The sequence below is a fragment of the Acinonyx jubatus genome, chromosome B2 (assembly GCF_027475565.1).
Source record: "Acinonyx jubatus isolate Ajub_Pintada_27869175 chromosome B2, VMU_Ajub_asm_v1.0, whole genome shotgun sequence".
Lineage (NCBI taxonomy): Eukaryota > Metazoa > Chordata > Mammalia > Carnivora > Felidae > Acinonyx > Acinonyx jubatus.
Window position 1 is genome coordinate 28,596,341 of NC_069385.1, and position 19,208 is coordinate 28,615,548.

At 42.9% G+C, this 19,208-nt stretch overlaps 2 protein-coding genes across 5 annotated transcripts in view; both read left to right on the plus strand.

Annotated features, from left to right (window-relative positions):
• Window positions 1-11,125, plus strand: part of MAP3K5 (mitogen-activated protein kinase kinase kinase 5) — a 203,410-nt gene extending 192,285 nt beyond the window's left edge. For all 3 annotated transcript variants that reach the window (XM_027056793.2, XM_027056794.2, XM_053222202.1), the window contains exons 26-30: window positions 900-1,143; window positions 6,832-6,944; window positions 7,680-7,792; window positions 9,389-9,465; window positions 10,372-11,125. In XM_027056793.2, the coding sequence (XP_026912594.1) occupies window positions 900-1,143; window positions 6,832-6,944; window positions 7,680-7,792; window positions 9,389-9,465; window positions 10,372-10,432 (608 nt within the window). In that variant the 3' untranslated portion in view covers window positions 10,433-11,125. The remainder of the gene's footprint in view (window positions 1-899; window positions 1,144-6,831; window positions 6,945-7,679; window positions 7,793-9,388; window positions 9,466-10,371) is intronic.
• Window positions 11,126-16,522: 5,397 nt separating this feature from the next.
• The window catches only part of MAP7 (microtubule associated protein 7), a 177,464-nt gene continuing 174,778 nt past the window's right edge, over window positions 16,523-19,208 (plus strand). The window contains exon 1 of one of the 2 annotated variants that reach the window (XM_053222204.1): window positions 16,523-17,048. In XM_053222204.1, coding sequence (XP_053078179.1) covers window positions 16,982-17,048 — 67 coding nt within the window. In that variant the 5' untranslated portion in view covers window positions 16,523-16,981. The remainder of the gene's footprint in view (window positions 17,049-19,208) is intronic. The other variant, XM_027056804.2, reaches the window with a different exon arrangement.

The following is a 19,208-nucleotide window of genomic DNA, read 5'->3' on the forward strand; positions in this document are numbered from 1 at the left end:
CACACGTTACAAATACTTAACTCTAATAGATTTGAATGAGGTCAGCTATGGAGAGTAAGAAATATAAAAAAGTGAAGGGTAGAATTCCAGGTTCCAGGTTCTAGGTTCCAGATGGTAGATAGAAAAAGATCTGAAGAAAAGACACAGCAGCCAGAGATTTAGAGGAAAATACCTTCCACAGGTCCAGTAAAGTAAGGAAAGAAAAGTTACCTGGAGGATTTGTTACCCAGTCAGCCTTTGGTCGCCTTGCCCTGGTGGCTGCATTGGTGGTGGGAAGGGGTCTTCTGTTCCTCCTCCTGGAGGCATGTCCCCACACAGGGGCTCTTGACCTGTGGTTCATGGACTCTCTGGAGCCCGTGGCAAATGGACTCAGGATATCTAGGCAAAATGTTGTATGAATGTGCTTTTATTCTGCAGAGAATCTCCATGGCTTTCATCAGATTCTTGGTGGGTTCTGTGATCCAGTAAAAGCTCCATGTGCCATCATAGCATGTGGAGTCAAGATCCTGCTACCCTGATTTCACTTAGATTTTGAATGTCATAGTTAATAGTTGCCAGATATTACATAATCTAAAAAATGAATTTCACTTGCATAAACAAATGTTTATGTTAACAGGTTTTTACATAATTGCCTTTCCGATTTTAGCATTTTCCCACATATCTTATGTGCAGTGTGATCATTTTTCTTCTGTGTGAATTAGATCATTCTGAGCTAATACATCGTGTGAATTTTGCCGATTCGCTGGGAAAGAAAGCATAAATTAACGCACAAAAATCCATCCCTACTTTTGGAAAAGCATTTTGGAATCCATATTGATAGCAGGGGAGAGGACATTCATGTCTTAGGAAATGAATTAGTCATATTTTATTAACACCGTTGTTGATATTACGCCTCACAGAACTGAGGCCACATTTCAGCCTCGCATCTGAGAGTGATACCGCGGATCAAGAAGACTTGGATGCGGAAGATGAGCGTGAGGAACAGCCTTCAAACCAAACCGTCCAAAGACCTCATGCTGTCATTGAAGATGCCGTGGCTACCTCAGGGGTGAGCACGCTCAGTTCTACTGTATCCCATGACTCCCAAAATGCTCACCGATCACTCAATGTGCAGCTTGGAAGGATGAAAATAGAAACTAATAGGTAAGTCCTATTTTCACGTGAGTGTGGCTTTCTTTTCCCTTACTCTTATGTAAGTGCATTTAGGTTTTCTTTACAGTTTGGTCCACAGAGAATACAAAATAGGATTCCTTTGTCCCATTCACGTAAACTTGGCTTGATACCTTTCTTGATCAAACAAGAGCGGTTTGTCGTAGTCTCCTTAATCAAAATCATTTTCTGCTTATTCTACCAATTCAAGCCTTATTCAGCACCATTCCTTTGATTACTGATTTATCTCCAAGTACACTGAGATTTTCACAATAGTTGGAACTTCAGAGACTATCTTGGACACAGAATCAGAGCAGCATGTATCATCCAAGAGAGACAGCTGAAAGACAGAAAGTCCATGTTCTTGAAAGCCTGTGATTTGGAATATCCAGTTCTTTTAGGGGAGGAAGATGTCTGCTTTTGAACAGATACATTTAATGGTGCTAAAGCTTTGCATTTCAGAACCTTGAAAGAATGAGCGGTTGATTGCATTTAGGATTCTGTTTCATTTGGAATATGCTGTGTCATATCTGGACTTTAATTTTTCTTTGAGAATTTGGTAATATAGAATCCACATGTTAAGGTGATTAAGTGAAGAGTAAATATTTCCTGTTCTTCACAGATGTTGGCACAGTTCAGGGGCTGAGTCTATGATTTATAGCTTCCTGGTGCTGGCTTCGGTTGACAGTGTGGCCAACTGACTTTCTGACTCTGGGTTTACAGTTTATAGTAAAAACCTTTTTTTGGGGGGGGGGGGCGTGAATCAATAGAAGTTCAAATATTTAGTTGAAAATCTTAGTTGTTCACCAGGGAGATAAACATATTTTATTTCTAGTTTTGAGTTTTAAGTTTTTAAAGTTAAGCTTGAATACCAAGCTTAGTACGAATAGTAAAGCTCATCCTATACTCAGAAACGGAAATTTTGGTTGCATGACTAAGTAAATCCATATGTATCATCTATGGTTTGAATAGAGCGAAATCTTTCTGAAAAAAGGGAAATTTTCTCCCTGACTTCCAGATCTTAATCTTGTCCTCTGAAACCCAGCTCTTACTGGACATCATTACTACTTTAGTGGAAGAATTTGAATCTTTCCTCCTCTGAGACTTCCTTCAAAATCCTTAGTGTCCTTCATTTCCTCCTCTTGTCAGACAGCACCCCAATCACAACACTTAGCGTCCATTAGAGTAGGTGTTAACTTTAGTCATGTTTCTTTTTAGTTTATCCTCTGTGGTCCGATCCTGAATGAGCTGTTGTTAATACCCCTCTCTGATCTCTGGAGGGGGAATGTTCGCTCCTTACTGTTCTGGACCATCCCCAACTCCTCCTCCACCCATGGTCAGAATTATACATGCAATAAAGCTACATTATTTACCAGTAAGCTGGTGTATTTGCTTCTCTGGCCCTAAAACCTTCTGTCTATATACCCTGGCTTATGTCAATAGAACCTGCCTGTCCTGAATGCAGCCTTTTCCTTCTCTCCTTAGACGACGAGAGTTCTCCTGGCTTACACCCTGTCCATGTCCTCTGTCCGCCATATTTGCACCATGCCATCCACGGCCCCTCAGGGCTGCTTTTCTGAGGGGAGCAGCTGGCTGAGGGCCTGCCTGCCACGTGTTCCCATCTCTGCTGAAAAGGCTACAATTTGCCCTGTTTCTTCATTGCATTAGGAGCATGGTTGCCTTTTCACAACAGCCCACACAGTTCTCTATGTATTTACACTTACATCTGTGAAATCTATAGGATTATGAGCCTCCTTTTTCTGTTTCTAGTAATATCACCTCATGCATGAAAAAAAAAGGGCAGCTGTTCTAGTACTAAGCAGTGGAAACGAGAGACTGATCACGTCTGTAATTTTTAGTTGAAGATCACTTGGTCTATAGAGGTCCATCTGTTGCCAAATAAACTTAGAGGAAATGTTAGATTTAGGAAATGTTAGATTTAGTGTTTTGGAAAGGTTGTGGCCCTCACGTTAGAAATCTTAAGCTTATCTACCCTATGACCCAGCAATAGCACTGCTGGGAATTTACCCAAGGGATACAGGAGTGCTGATGCATAGGGGCACTTGTACCCCAATGTTCATAGCAGCACTTTCAACAATAGCCAAATTATGGAAAGAGCCTAAATGTCCATCAACTGATGAGTGGATAAAGAAGCTGTGGTTTATATACACAATGGAATACTACTTGGCAATGAGAAAGAATGAAGTATGGCCTTTTGTAGTAATGTGGGTGGAACTGGAGAGTGTTATGCTAAGTGAAATAAGTCCTACAGAGAAAGACAGATACCATATGTTTTCACTCTTATGTGGATCCTGAGAAGCTTAACAGAAGACCATGGGGGAGGGGAAGGGGGAAAAAAGAAGTTAGGGAGGGAGGCAAACCATAAGAGACTCTTAAAAGCTGAGAATAAACTGAGGGTTGATGGGGGGTGGGGGAGAGGGGAAAATGGGTGATGGGCTTTGAGGAGGGCACCTGTTGGGAGGAGCACTGGGTGTTGTATGGAAACCAATTTGACAATAAATTTCATATTAAAAAAAAAGAAATCTTAAGCTTATATTTAGGACAATCACTGATCAAAGTAAATCAGGTTTATCCAGCTCTTGATCATTAGATCACCGATAATAATACCAAATGGAGAAAATAACAGGATGGCTTTAGAATGCATATTTTACTTATATTTCCCTATATGTTTACATAAAATGTTCTGGAAATAATTCACTTGATGGCAATTATTGGGACAGTAATGCAGGACAATAATGCAGAGTTAGCTAAAATTTAACTCAGCCAGAGCTGACTGTTTATCTAGGACACGATTCCAGAATTACCCACCCCCACCCATCTGAGTTAAAAAATCAACCTCAGGGCAGATGGCTTTACCAAGCTTTTCTAGAACAGAGGGGCAGGCAATTGCCTTAATTTTGCAGAACTTCCCTGTTAACTTGTAGGCAAAGGAAAAATAAAACTGATGGCCTAGGTTGGATATGTTCTTAAATAATTTTTGAGAGCTGGATTTGGGACAAATGAAGTGGCCTGTCAGTGCCCTTCTTCCAATGTTAGGTTCTGGCTTTTAAAGGTAAAACTAAAATATCTAGTCCAGACACACATAGGTTAAATTCTAGAAAAAGTCACTGTGTTCTTAAAAAACAAAAACAAAAACAAAAACAAAAACAACGGAATATTCATCACTATTCCATACATGTAAATTAGCAAGGAAGACAAAACCAACAAATTGCCCACTTAAAAATTCGTGCTGAGCTTGCTATCCATTTCTTCGAATTTGCCTCTTGCTGGCATAGATAAAACTCTCCCTTGAGCCTCTGCTTTCCTCTCGATTTCGCTTCCTACTGCTCAGTCCACCTAATTGTGTGCAGCTTACTCCGCAGTTGTCTTTTTTTTTTAATTTTTTTAATGTTTATGTATTTTTGAGAGAGAGAAAGTGTGTGCGTGCTGGTGGGGGAGGGGCAGACAGAGAGGGAGACAGAATGTGAAGCAGGCTCCAGGGTGGGTGTTGTCAGTACAGAGCCTGATGCAGGACTCGAACTCATGAACCGCAAGATCATGACCTGAAGCCAGACACTTCCCCAACTGAGCCACCCAGGCGCCCCTCCGCAGTTGTCTTTAAACAGCCAGTCTTCCTCAAACCACCTTCTTTGGCTGCCTGTCAAGAGTTTTCCTTTTTGTCCCACTTCTGCTGCCTAATGCTACCCTGATCCTTTCTCCCAAGGGCCTCACATCTGTGTCCTGTGGGAAAGGAGAAGGAACCCCTCGTGAGCCCTGGGAGGGCTCTTTTCCCAGGGCCTGAGGCTGCAGGAGGAAACAGAATCGCCCTCTCTGCCAGCCAGGCACTGCCCTTGGCCTGTTAGCTACTGCTGTCTCATTTAACGTTCACAGTAACTCTTAAGGGAAGTTTTACTTTTCCTTTTCACAGATGAGAAAACTGAAGCCGAGAGGCACTCAGTAATTTGTCAAAGTTCACACAGGAAAGGTGTGGCTGAGCCAGGATTCCAGCTCGGGGCTGACTTTCAGTTGGGCCTGTGTTGCCTTCAGAGCATGTCAGCTGAAGCAGAAACAAACTTTTGGACCAGCATCTGGTCCTGACTTCAGTCTCTCCTTACCCAGAAAACAAAACAAATAGTCTGCTAAGAGCTGTAGGGTACACGACAATTTATCCTGATGATCTTATGAATAACTATGTACCTTAACTTTCTGGAATTCTGAATCCTAGTTACCCAAAGGTAGTTTCCTAAAAAATCAGAGCATCTCCCTTCCTGACTTGGAATTTTTTTTCAGAGAACGGTGTTAGAAATGGTGAGCAGGTGTCCACGTAGCTCTCCACTGCACAGTGAACGTTTCATGGGCAAAACTATGGCATCAGTAGTATGTTTCTCTTTGTTTCTTTGGAGAATGTATCATCGGGTGTCAACTAAGAACCGAATGTACCAGGAACACAGCTATCCCTTTACCCGTCACCAGCCTCCTTGGGAGGCCGAGGAAGGACAGGAATGCCTACAACAATCCTAGCAACAACCGTTAACATTTACTGAGTAGTTGTTATATGCCAGGTACTATAGGTGATCTCATCTATAGTTTAGTTCTCACATTTTCCCTGTTAAAAAAAAATGACTGTCCTTCTGCTTTGCATTGATTATTATATCGTCCATCATCTTTTTTTTTGATGTCATACATGTAAAATATAGGTCTGTTAATATTATATATATTTTATTTTACTTTATATATCTATTTGTTTGCCATTTATGGTCATAAAAGGAAACAATAAAACATCTCTGAAGATTTTGGCAGTCAGGGTGGAGATTTTGAATTCTTGACTGGAAGTGCAAGTCTTCTAGAACTTTGCTACTTTAACATGAGGGTGGGGGAGGGGTGATCTGTGGCCAAGCAACAGGAGTGTCACCTGGGACCTCATTAGAAATGCAGAATCTGGGGGCGCCTGGGTGGCTCAGTCGGTTAAGCGGCCGACTTCGGCTTAGGTCATGATCTCGCGGTCCGTGAGTTCGAGCCCCGCGTCGGGCTCTGTGCTGACAGCTCAGAGCCTGGAGCCTGTTTCAGATTCTGTGTCTCCCTCTCTCTGACCCTCCCCCATTCATGCTTTGTCTCTCTCTGTCTCAAAAATAAATAAACGTTAAAAAAAAAATTAAAAAAAAAAAAAGAAATGCAGAATCTGAGGGCACCTGACTGGCTCAGTCAAGAGCATGCAACTCTTAATCTCCAGGTCATGAGTTTGAGCCATACGCTGAGTGCAGAGATTACTAAAAAAATAAATAAGCCTAAAAAAAAATGCAGAATCTCAGACCTACCCCAAGAACTACTGGAACAGGATCTGCATTTCAATAAAATCCCAGGGGTGTCTGTGTTCCTTATAGCTTGAAAAGTCCATATCTAGATCTAGACGGTCACTCTGGCTACTCCAGCTTTATTATCCTGTCAACTGATAGAATTTTCTCTTTCATGGGGTGCCTGGGTGGCTCAGTCGGTTACGTGTCTGACTTCAGCTCAGGTCATGATCTCACGGTTCACGAGTTTGAGCCCCGCGTCCAGCTCTGTGCTGACACTCAGAGCCTGGAGCCTGCTTCGCTTCTCTCCTGCGCATGCTCTCTCTCCCTCTCAAAAATAAATAAATGTTAACAAATTAAAAATATATATATATATAATTTTATTTTTCAGATTACTGGAAGAATTGGTTCAGAAAGAGAAAGAATTACAAGCACTCCTTCATCAAGCTATTGAAGAAAAAGACCATGAAATTAAACACCTGAAGCTTAAGTCCCAACCAATAGGTGAATAACAGAAAATGTTAAAGTCACCCCGTTATACCAGGCAGCCACAAAAAGCTGAGAAAGCCAATGGGCAGTTTTATTTCATGGCTTAATTGGCACCTGTCACTTGTACCACAGCTACAAGCAGAAATTGCTTTTTAAAAATGTCCAATTCTTAATTGTAGCAAACTGTAATTTTGATATGCCTTAATTTCAAATAATGATTCGTGGTCATGTTTTCCTGAGATTATTTGAGGTAAATAGGGCTCTCTGCTTCTTTGGTCTTTATTTCTTTTTAAAATTTTTGCAATGAGATTACTAGAATAAAAATAATACTATTTTTGTCATTTTTGCATTTGTATCTTGTATATTCTATGTTTTTTTTTTCCATATTGTTGCAAATAGTGAAAAAAGAGACCATTATGTAATTATGTGGTTCTCTACTAACTATGCTCATGTTTGTTGCATGAAAAACACACAGTACAATTTTGGTGCAATGAGTTTATTCTAAGAAAATAAACTTGATATGAAAGTATGAGGTGGGGTATCATTACATTATTGCTTCTGCCTCTCCATTTATTAGTAGTCTTTAAGAATTTGTTTACATTACCACGTATCCTGCCAATCTCAATTCTATTATACTCTGAGCAAAATCTTTTAAAGTATTAATAAATGTCTCTTGAGTGGTGGGAGGGTCTCAGATGACCTCTGTTAAGAGCAGCTAAGAATGTCCCTCCCTCGCTAATTCTGTCCTAGATATTCCTGGAGTGCCTGTGTGTCACCGGGATTCTCTGGGCACAAATGCTGAAGAGTCTGAACTTGCTGAATGGCTGAGAGAAAAGGGAGCTGATGAAGACACTATAAGTCGGGTAAAGAAAACTGCCTGTGGGACAAGCTTTTCTTTTGCTTCATAATGTTGAATGCCTACCGCGTGCGAGGCATGGGGCATGAACCCTGGTGAGCAACTCAGGCCCAGGCCTGCCCTCCTGCGGCTTACAGGCTAGCATCCGCAGATGGAAATCAAATAATTCCACAGATAAAGCGTAAGGATACCCTGGTAAACGCTATGCAGGAAAGGTTATCAGGAGTTAGGAGACAGAGAGAGGGAGAGGTTGAGAAATGTTCTCTTAGGAGGTGATGAATGAGCTCAAGTCTAAAGGAGTATGTAGGAAGAAACCAGGCTGTCTGTATGTATATTGGGGGAGGGGCAGGTGAGAAGGGAAAATCTTTCGGGGGTAGGCACACAGCATGTGCAAAGACAGGGAGGCGGGCAAAAGCTCTGTGGTCTAGGACCCCTAAGGGTTTTTATATTTTTGAATTGAAAATAAGGACGAATGGAAAAATCAAGACAAAACTAAAATCTTCAAGTTTCTAATTCTCTCTTTTGTTTAACTTTTTAATTCTCTTGCAACATTGTTAGACTCTGCCGGGCAGTAGCTCTATATTGATGCTTAATAAAATAAATCTAGGCAGTCAACCTGTGTCAGGAACAAACACTTCCCTCTAAACCATATTATATCTATAATAACCTAATTCCCGTCTGCTCCTTACAGACTTTGGTAATCAGCATGAATAGCACTTACATTTTAAGATTACATACATGTATATACACATACACACAAACATACACGTATATGCACATACACACAATAAGAAGTTATATTTTTTATAGAAAGGGCCCCAATACAATATTACATTAAAACTTTAGCTTTCTATTTAATTTTTTTAAATAACTAAGAATAAAGATATCTTTTCTCTTTACTTGATAATTTATTGATTTACCAGATAAAATTTAGAGTTTCCTTAGAAATCTGCATTGAACAAGCTACTGGTAAATAAATTTAAATAACTCTCTTGCTTCTGGGGAATCATGCGTCCATTCAAGTTGTCCAAAATATTTATTCCTGGAGCTAAAACTCAAATCACAATTAAGGAGTAGTAACTGATGATCCACTAAATCACTGCCCACCTTTTTAAATTAAAAATTAAAGCTTCAGTTTAAATTCAGGACTCTGATTATATAGTAATTATTAGAAAATACCTTTTATTAGCTGTGAAAAATAAGTTCAGAAATTAAGTATAAACAATACCTTTCCAGGAACACTTTTTATCCACTTGAGAAAAATAAACACAGCAACAAACCTCTAAAATACAAACCTTCTCTTATAAGCAGCAGATGTAATTACAAATGAGTTTTATCTACTCATTAAAAGGCCATTCCAAAATTGTGTTGCATTTAATCTTTACGCACTCAGAAGTCATACTGATGTATTTCTTTGTAATTATTTTATAACGGGGTGGGGCAGTACTTTTCCCTAATAATTCCAGAAGATTATTTTTTTAGTAGATTCCCTTTTAGGTTTACTTTTAAATGATTGCCAATGTCTATATTATGGATAGAGTTTACTATTTATTAAAGGTGTGCAAAACATCTGACATTTGTGCATATTCTACCTTCTCCACAGTTTCTGGCTGAGGATTATTCACTAGAGGATGTTCTCTACTATGTTACACGTGATGATTTAAAATGCCTGAGACTAAGGTACCACTTCTCTATTCTTTTTTCATAATGGAGAAAGTAACCTGGGCAGGGAAGTCTGGGCTCCTGTCCCTGCTGGGCTCCTCGCCAGCTCTAACCAGCTGAGGGAACTTGAGCTCCACTCTCCGGTTCTCACCTTCTCCGGGTAAACTGTGTCCATTGGACCAGGCTTTTACTGGGCACTCTTATAACCAGTAGTTCTATATTAGTAAATGCAAATCAACTAAAAGAATTTCTTGATAATACAGCAGACTGAGACCATGAGGTTCTTTTAAATCTGCCTTTAACAAATGCTCTAATTTAGTTCGTGATTGTGCCATACCTATTAGAAATATTAGGATAGGTGCTGATTTGCCATCCACATGCCCTGTATAACCTGATAGGGTTTCTTAGGATAGTTTTTTCTGTCAGGCCAAGCATATGCGTAAAGACGCATTCCAGGACTGCTAGAAATCTAAAATGATGCTTTGGGATGGGGCGCCTGGGTGGCTCAGTCGGTTCAGTGTCTCACTTTAGCTCAGGTCATGATCTCACGGCTCGTAGGTTCAAGCCCTACAGTGGGCTCTGTGCTGACAGCTTGGAGACTGGAGCCTGCTTCAGATTCTGTGTCTCCCTCTCTCTCTCTGCCCCTCCCCAGCTCTCGCTCTCTCTCTCTCTGTCAAAGATAAACATTAAAAAAATTTTAAAAATAAAATGATGCCTTAGGACCTGCTAGTTTGTGGAGGCGGAAAGGAAAGGCACGTAGGGCTGACGAGAAAATAGGTACAAAAAGAATACACGATGACTGGTAAGACTTTGGATCTTCATGTTCTGATCAGAACAGCTAGAGGCTAAGAATCACTATTCTGTATCAAGGGCAGTCTTCCAAATAGGGTGTCGTCTTCATCATGTCCTTGTGTCTCTAACCAGGGGAGGAATACTCTGCACGCTGTGGAAGGCCATCACTGACTTTCGAGACAAACAGACTTGACCGTCGCTCAGTTTGTTTCCAACCTTCCGTGGAGACTCCAGCAATACGGAACGGATCTTCTTGGGGGAGGGAGAGGAGAAAGAAGCTGCACTTTAAATCCAGTATTTGTTTACTCGTGTTAAAAAAGAAAAAAAAGGCAAAATACACTGAACTGCTTCTATTTCTAGAATTCATAAGGACTCTTTGTAAGGACTCTCCAAAAATAATCCTACACATTAGGATGCTGAGGACTATTTTAGTCTAAACATTTTTATGGAGATATTTTTAACTCGGCACCTGTTGCACCTCAGCCCAATGTTTATTTCACACGAAACAGAACATTTCATGGGATTGTGCATCACTGGAACAAAACCAAAATGTGACCATGACTTTGTAGGCTTATGTGTGTTTGTAAGATACTCTGAGTAGAAATGCATAATTTCAATTATTGTATAAAGTTTATGTGTTTTTTTTTAAGTGTGCAGAATCTGAAAGCAATGGTTTTTACTTACCTATATCTGTATTAATTGTAATATCGACTATATTTTGTAATTTAAGTTTCTGGCCCCTAGTACATTCGAGTCGTTTATGTACTACTGAACTGTACCAGTTGCACTTGCCTGAACCATAGTAACGTTAGCTTGTTCTAAAGCTATCCATTGTGTCATATTTACTCTAGTAAATAAAAAGACTCTTCACCTACTGTTTGATAAATTCTAAGGAATTCTTATTTTGTTTTGACAAACTAGACAAACCACTGTGTCAAATTTCTGGTTGTTTCTCCTGCTCTAATATTAAATAGAATCTGTCTTCTGTTCAGGTAATCAAAGAACAAAATGGATATGCAAGTTGTCCCTCAGGGCCACAGGGTGGTAAGAGAGAGGAGGAAGACAAAAAGAATTTATATAAAAGAAAGTCCCTGTGTCTTTCTCAAGGCTCCAGGTTCTCCTGAATGACTACTGTATACCTCAGAGGGTCTGCAGATAGCATCCCAGTGGAGAACACCCTGAATTTTCTGTCTCCTTAGTTTTAGTTCTCATATTTCAGGGAACTGTTTCTATTTTAAGGTGAATATTCCATTTTCTCAGCCTGCCCATATTAACAGGGTGAAGTCTGAAACTCTGAGATAGATGGATGAGATAAACACACCTCTTAGATACAGAGGAACCTACCTGTTTATTATGCAAGATAGAAATAACATAGAGCTTCACGTATCATGACTTGACCCATATGTATATAACGGTCTTTGATAAAACAAGAGTCATCTTTATTTCTATGTGAAAATCAAGGTCCAATATGTCTTATATTGCATTAGACTGCACAGAAAGTTCTCACCGTTATTTTCTCATTTGATACTTGTAACAGCATAGCTGCATCTTTTTTTACAGCCCAATCCCAAGGACAGATAGTTGCCTCTTGTATCCTGTGGGGAAATTTCAAAGGAGGGGAGATATACATTAAATGATAGGACATTTCACTCATCCTGAGACACAGTGTAATTCCTAATTAAGCCACAGTCCATATCCCCAATTCTAATGCTTTGGTGGTTCTTTTAGGTTGCATATTGGATCAAGGAGTGCCCGGGTGGCTCAGTTGGTTAAACCATCCGACTCTTGGTTTTGGCTCAGGTCATGATCTCACATTGTGGTTTTTGAGATTGTGCCCCATGGGATTCCTTCTCTCCCTCTCTTTCTCAAAATAAATAAACATTTAAAAAAAGATTGTATATAGCATCAAGCTACTCATCTTCAACCAATTCTTTATCGATATGGTCTTTCCTTGGTATCTTCCTCCCACCCTGTTTTTGTGGGCAAGTGTTCCTCTATCCCTACATGGTTCATAAGACATTCCTAGGCCAACATCATTAGGTTTTCGTCAGAATTTTGGGCCTCAGTCACAAAAGAAGGCAGTTCCACTATGGCCCAAGTTTCATTAAAGGTTTCACTTGAAAGGCATTTGGCATCAGTCTGGGCCAGTGATTCTCAACCCAGCTTCACAATAAAATGACTGGGATGCTTTTTTAAAAACACTGATGCCACCACCACAGACAGACTGTTTTTATTGATCTGCATAAGGCCCGCAGATCCTTTAGAAAAGTTCTGCAAAATGATTTAACACTACCAAATCCCACCTCCTTACTCCAAGAGACACCTGGAGAGAGAAATGGGAGAGCCTCTTTCCACAGAGATGGTAGTAAGATGGTTACTATTCATTGTTCATGTAACGTAGCAGGAGGCTAGACACGTAGGCCTGGAGCACAATCATCACTTACCTTTGACCTTGGGCAAATTAACTCTCCGAGACTCATCTTCCTCATTTGAAATAGGGAAAATAATGTACCTTCCTCATAGGGTTTGTAAGATTTAAATAGTGCAGGTAAGATGCTTAGTGTAATGCCTAGCAGAGAGTAAGCAATCAGACGCTGCCTGCTGCTGTTATTTCTTATCATTCGTTCAAAAGTATTTATTAAATACTTATTGGGTACTACATACTGGGGTGCATGAACAAGACACAGTTCTTGCCCTGTGAAGTTCACTGTCAGAGGTGGAACACGTAAAACAAAACAACCAGCACACATAGTAAGTACTATAGTTACATCTGACTGCCAAGGGGTGGGGGTGGGGGGGGCCAAGAAAAGCTTTCCAGAGAAGTGAGACCCAGAGCTGTGCCTGGAACGATGGTTTGTAACTGAACAGTTATGCATGGGTGGTGGTAGTCTCATACAAGAAATAAAACCAGAATTTGTTGGGAAAAGTAGATCCCATGTTTCTTTTGAACCATATTTTGATCTCTTGCTCCAAGTTCTGTCATTGCACATTTTGTTTCATTCATTCCTAAGCCATTCCATAAAACAGTCTGGCAAGGAGGAATTATTTAAACCACTGGAATGCCTACTATGTGTGAGGCAATGTAGCAGCAGCAGGAGGAGAGATCTACATGATGCCTATCAAGTTCAGAACGCATGCAGCATGCATTATGTCATCAAGGACATCTGCAATTTGTAAACAAATAAAATAATTCGTGGCTCCAGACATTAGAAACACCCTACAGAGAAACAGAAGACAAAGTCCTTGCCACCAAGTAATTCATATCAGATCAAAGAGACAAATTTGCAATAACAAATCACACTTAGTCCATGTTAAAGGGTAGATGAATGCAAGCCCACAAAAACCTGGAGACCTTCAGAGGACAAGCTGACCAGGAGCCAGGGCAGGTGGAACGGGCTTTACTGAAGAGGGACACTTCAACCTGGGCGTTGGAAAGAAGGAATTCAGTAAGTCAGTACCAGGGAAATCAATCGGGGTAGAAAGTTCCAGGAACAAAGGCTGGAAGCAGGGATTTGCAAGATGTTCCGGAGAAAGCGAACAACTTTTATATTACGTTAGAGCACACCAAAATTTTAACTCCTCTTAATTTATACTTGGCTGGAAATATGAGTTCTAGAAATATAAAGTGGAAGGGGAGAGCTCAGGGTGATGATGGGGATGATGGTCAGGAAAGGGAGTCGGTATTTAATTACGTAGAAATGGGAGGGGCGTCTGGGTGGCTCAATAGGTTAAGCATCCATCCGACTTTGGCTCAGGTCATGATCTCATGGTCCATGAGTTCGAGCTCCATGTTGGGCTCTGTGCTGAGAGCTCGGAGCCTGGAGGCTGCTCCGCATTCTGTGTCTCCCTCTCTCTTTCTGTTTCTGCCCCTCTCCTGGAAGATGAATCCAGTGAGGGTGTGTTGGGGTAATTAGAACAGAAATTGGACAGAGCATTTCAGAGATTGTTTTAGATGTGAATGAAGGTCTAGTAGCAGTTAGAGCAGTAGGAATTGAGAGCGTGGAATTAAAACCATAAATTCACAAGATTTGGGAACTATGATTTGGGCAGTGATGACAAGGGAGAGGAAAGAATAGATTGAAGCTATGTCAGTAAGAGAAGAATTCAAAAACAGGTAAGTTTGAAGGGGAGCTTATTTGAGGCGATGAATCAATGGCAGAGCATTATGACAGAAATGTGCAGAGACCATTGAGAATGTATTGCTGGAAGTCAGGACTGAGGTTAAGGGTATCTATTCTGGATGTAGGAGTCACCTTGATGGAGATCATAGTAAATGAGGGCTATGAGAGATAGAAAGGTTATGGCCTAAAATGTTGGGAAAAGGAAGGTTTGTGGATGGTTTGGGAGGAATGAGGAATTTCAATCTGCAACAGAGGCAAAAGGACTGGTCACAGAGGAATGAGAAAAACCAGCCAGTGGTGTAAGCCAAACAGGAAGACAATCAGGGGATCTAGTGCAGCAGAAAGTATAGGGGAATGATGGATTAAAAAATAATAGGTAAATTTGATTTTGTGACCTGGAAAGGTTTTATAGACAGGCAAGAAAGGCTTACAAAGCAGGTTGAACAATGATAATAAGACAGTGGCACCAGAGTCCACACATTTATTATCTTTGGTGGACAGAATGTAGGACAATAGATTTGCGAGGGTGGGATGTCAAGGAAAGAAATTTCCAGAATCAAAGAGCCCTAAATGTACTTGTTGGGTTCAAGCCCGTGAACAGAGTCGCATTTTAGGAGTAGGGAGAAGGGAGGGAGGGAGGAGGTTTCCAAGGAGAAAGGAGGGGGGATGGATGGCATTAGGAGGTCTGGCTCCTCCCCTGGAAAGGGGAACCTTGATTATTCCAAGAGATTCTGAGATGGGTGTTGAGACTCAAGACAGATGGCTTCTCTATTCTAAGTAAAGTACAGCACAAAGTACAACGTGGTGGTGTGTGACATTTAACAGATGTCATCCCTTACTGCATTTTCATGCAGCAGACCACCCTGTTACAGACACCGCACTAAGTTTGAAACACATAGCGTATTCAGGGCCTAAGTGTAAGATTTGGGTGTGTTTCTTATAGCACTAATTTTTGTGTAACTGACAGACCGAAACATAAATTAACAAAAGAATGCACAAAGAGATAAGCACATATCCCAAATAAACAAAACCACACACACACACACACACACACACACACACACACACACACCCCAATAAGTCTTGCTTCAGTGGGGAGGGAGGGGATAGGAGGTATATCAAAGAAAGAATTCACTGGCTTACTTGAGTAGGTAGTAAATCAATGGTCTTCCAGAGTTCAACTCTTTAGATTCAAGTAAGTATCTTTCTGATGTTCACAGGAAAGTGTCTCAAACTCTGATGACTTCGTGTAGTAAAAAATATCTTTGCTAAGATCCAAGCTGAGGTCTACCACTGCCTCCACCCACCTGGTACTTTATTTTTGTTGATTAGACATCTGGTAAGAGTTGTGTGAACATGATTTAGGAAGATCACATAGCTAAATGATCAGTAGAAATAAAGAAATGGCACTAAGGGAAAAATCCATAGTAATGGATCACTATGCCAGACCATGGCATCAGTGTCCCTTATGTAAGCAAAACCCCCACCTAGCCGGAGAACCAGTAAACCAAATAAAAACAGGCTACTTCTGAGCTGAATGGTGGGTTTCTACCCAAGGATGGTGAGAACTGTCATCCTAGTAAGAACTCCAACACTGTTCCCAGACTCTCTTGGGCCTCCAATGGATTCTGCTGAAGTCCTTGAAAGGGATTTAAATTGCTGGGAACTTGCTGGTTATGTTCGACCAACAGAGACTGTACTGTGGGAGTGCATTTCTGTGCAGCCAGGCAGAACTGGTCGCTGCTCAATTTTGTTCCTTATGTTTCCATTTATGCAAGCTACTCCCCCGCCCCCACCCAGCATTTGGTTACTTATCCTTTATTTGCCTCATAGCGCAGAAATTGGTTTCTCCTCGGCTAATAATCTGTTTCTTTAAAAAAAAAAAATGTTGTTGCCTTTTGCTTTTTTCCCTGGTCTTCCCGAGCAAGCCAGAAGTCACGCGGTAGTTATTACTCGGAAATCAAGAATAAGAAGCCACATCACTGGGCACAAGTATCCCTAAGTTGTGTGCCCTGGGGCTCATCAGATACAAAGGTCTGGTGAAAAGATAGTGGCGTCGTAAAAAGCAGATAGAAACCGGAACCGGCGTGGAATCTGGCCCGTGTACTTCGGCTTTCCACGTGGCATTATATTCTTGTAGTTGTCACCATGAGCTAAAGCCCTGGCGAAGTCAAAACTGAGCTTCAGATTTCAGAGGGGAACAGAGCGTCCAGCTGCCCTCGCCTCGCCTGGGCTGGTCCTCAGACCGTCCCAGTCGCGTGCGCCACTGAGTGTCGTCGACCCCCCTGCAGACCTCGAGGAGCCGGCAGCGGTCTCAGCGGCAGGCAGAAGCTCCGGGCCAGGAGCCTGGCTCCGGCCGCCGCTCGCTCTGCGGACACCCAGTAGTGCCCGTCGGAGCGGCTGCCACGCCGCACCTGTCCGCGAGGGGGCGCGCCCGCGCGCCTGACCCAAGCCGCTCGTCGCGCGCCGGCTCCCGGTCCCTCCTCCCTCTGCTCTCCACCCTCCGCCCTCCCCAGACGGCGCTCACCTGTCTGGGCCGCGGGCCCGGGAGGCGGGGGGCCGGCGGGAGCCAGGCCGAGGAAGAGGGCGGAGCGGCTCTCCTGGCGCGTCATCGGAGCACCATGGCGGAGCTAGGAGCTGGCGGCGACAGCCACAGGGGCGGCGACGGCGCTGTGCGGAGCGAAACAGGTGACTGCACGGCGGGGGGCAGGCGAGGGTCCCGCGGGCGAGGGGCGGCCGGCGGGATGGGTGGGCGCGCGCCGGGCGCCGGCGGTCTCCTCCCCCTCCCGGCCGCGGCCCGGAACGGCCGGTCCAGCGCGCCGCGCACCCGGGCTCGGAGCGCTTCTGCCCTCCGCCCTCCGCCGCGCGTCGGCCGCCCGGGCCCGCGGTGCCCGAGCGCGGCCGGCCCCAGTTCCGGTCGCCCCTCTCACGCTCCACCTCGACTTTCCCACAACAGGTGGAAACTCGCCAGCGAGCGCGGGCGGGAGGAGGAACTGGGAAAAGGCTGGCCGCTCCCCTCCCACCTGCCGACTCGGCTCTCATTCAGTTGAATGGGGAAATCGTATCTCCCAAACCAAACAGCCAGCCGGAAAATCCTCTGCCAGGTGCGACCGACAGGATTATCCGTTTCTGGCACCCCTCCCGCCTTCCCTGGTCGCACCGGCTGTCGGGGTCGCAGGCGCCGGTGGCGCAGCCGAGCGCCGGCGCGAGGGTCCCGCGGCGGCGAGCGGCGGCCGCCCCCGCCCCAGGGTCCGCAGTTGCGACCCGCTCCCGGGCAGACTGAGGTCGCGGGGTGGGGAGGGCCAGGGCTGGCTGCTGGAAGGTGGGGCCTGCGTGTGCGGGATAGTCGGACTCGTACCTTTGTTGACATGAAAGCGCCCCCAGAGTTCGTGTTTTTATGCGGTCCATGCACCAACCCAAGGTAGAAGGAACGTCAGCTCAGGTGGTCACATCGACCCCCGTCCCCGACGTCCACATTAACGCTCGGGGACAGGTGCTCACATCTCCAAGACAAGCCGAAAGTTTCTTCCCCCAGCCCCATCTTGTATGAAGACGACGTTTCCACTCTTAATAGCTTTTTCTTAAGAAACTGACTTGCAGATTCTCGCCTCTCCCCTAGTCTCTTCTAGGTCGGCAGACCGTTTCTAGTACCTTCACTTGGGATGGAGGCGATGAGGCAGTTTCTTATTTTAAAAAGAATTCACATTGCAGGCTTCCTAATTGCAATGCGTTTTCTATACACACATAACCGGAAACGATCGTTTCCCTAAATGTGACACTCTCCTGTCCCTCCAAAAAGACCTTTTTTAAAAAAGAAAAGACCTTTTGATTTACATGATACGCTTATTTTAATATGAAAGTTCCAGAAAACCTGTACTTTGGAAGTGTGTCTGCACTGCTAGGAGGAGTTTGGGCATCTGAAGTCTAATGACTTAATCCTTTCAGCCAAATACCTGAGGTTAAGTCTGACAAGGTGTCTTGAACTTGTTTACTTTGAAGTCATGCTACTTCCTGTAGGGTGGTTTATTTTGTCTTAATGTGTTTGAAAGATTGGGCGATCGTTATTTTGATTTGGGCCGAGGAAGGGGTGGCCTAAGAGGTATCTTTGTAATTGTTTTATCAGACTTGATGGGCTGCGTGCTCTGGGTTGGGCCCCTCCCCAACTGAGGGCAGCGGAAGGGCAGCGTTCTCATTACAGTATAAATGGTTTGGTGCCTAATACCCACAAAGTAACTGCTTTTGAAAAAAGAAAAAAATGTTCCAGAAAGTTCACGCAAGCCAGTTTATAGTCAAACAAACGTAAACATAAGAACCGTTTTCTAGAATCTGCACATGATCAACTTTTTCGGATATGAGTGAACTGCAAACTAGCGTTTCATTACCTAAGCAGGTTAACTAGTGAACTGGTCGTGTTTCTAACAATTAATATACAACTCATGTGACTATCAGTGAAAGATTTTCTTTTACGAGGGGGGAATTTAATTGGCTGCCATCTCCTTCATGGAAAAAAAACTCTTCCACGCCTTTGCCTAGAAACGCCAGTTTCCGAGGGACACATTTTATATATTGTCTTTTGAGTAATTGTACTTATGATTTAAGTACAACTTATTTGTGGCCCACATCTTTTTCCTATTTTTCTAGCCCTAAGTTAATGCTTTTGGTGTTCAGAAGTGTCTATGTGAGCAGATGCCAAAGATAGAAGAAAGGTGAAAATACGTATTTTTTTAAATCTAGGTAGCAATATTTTGAGTGAACAAGTAAGGAGTGCTTGAATTTTAACAATTTAAGAAGTTTTCCATATATTTAAAACATGTTACCTACGTCAGCATATAAGACTCCAATGTAGTG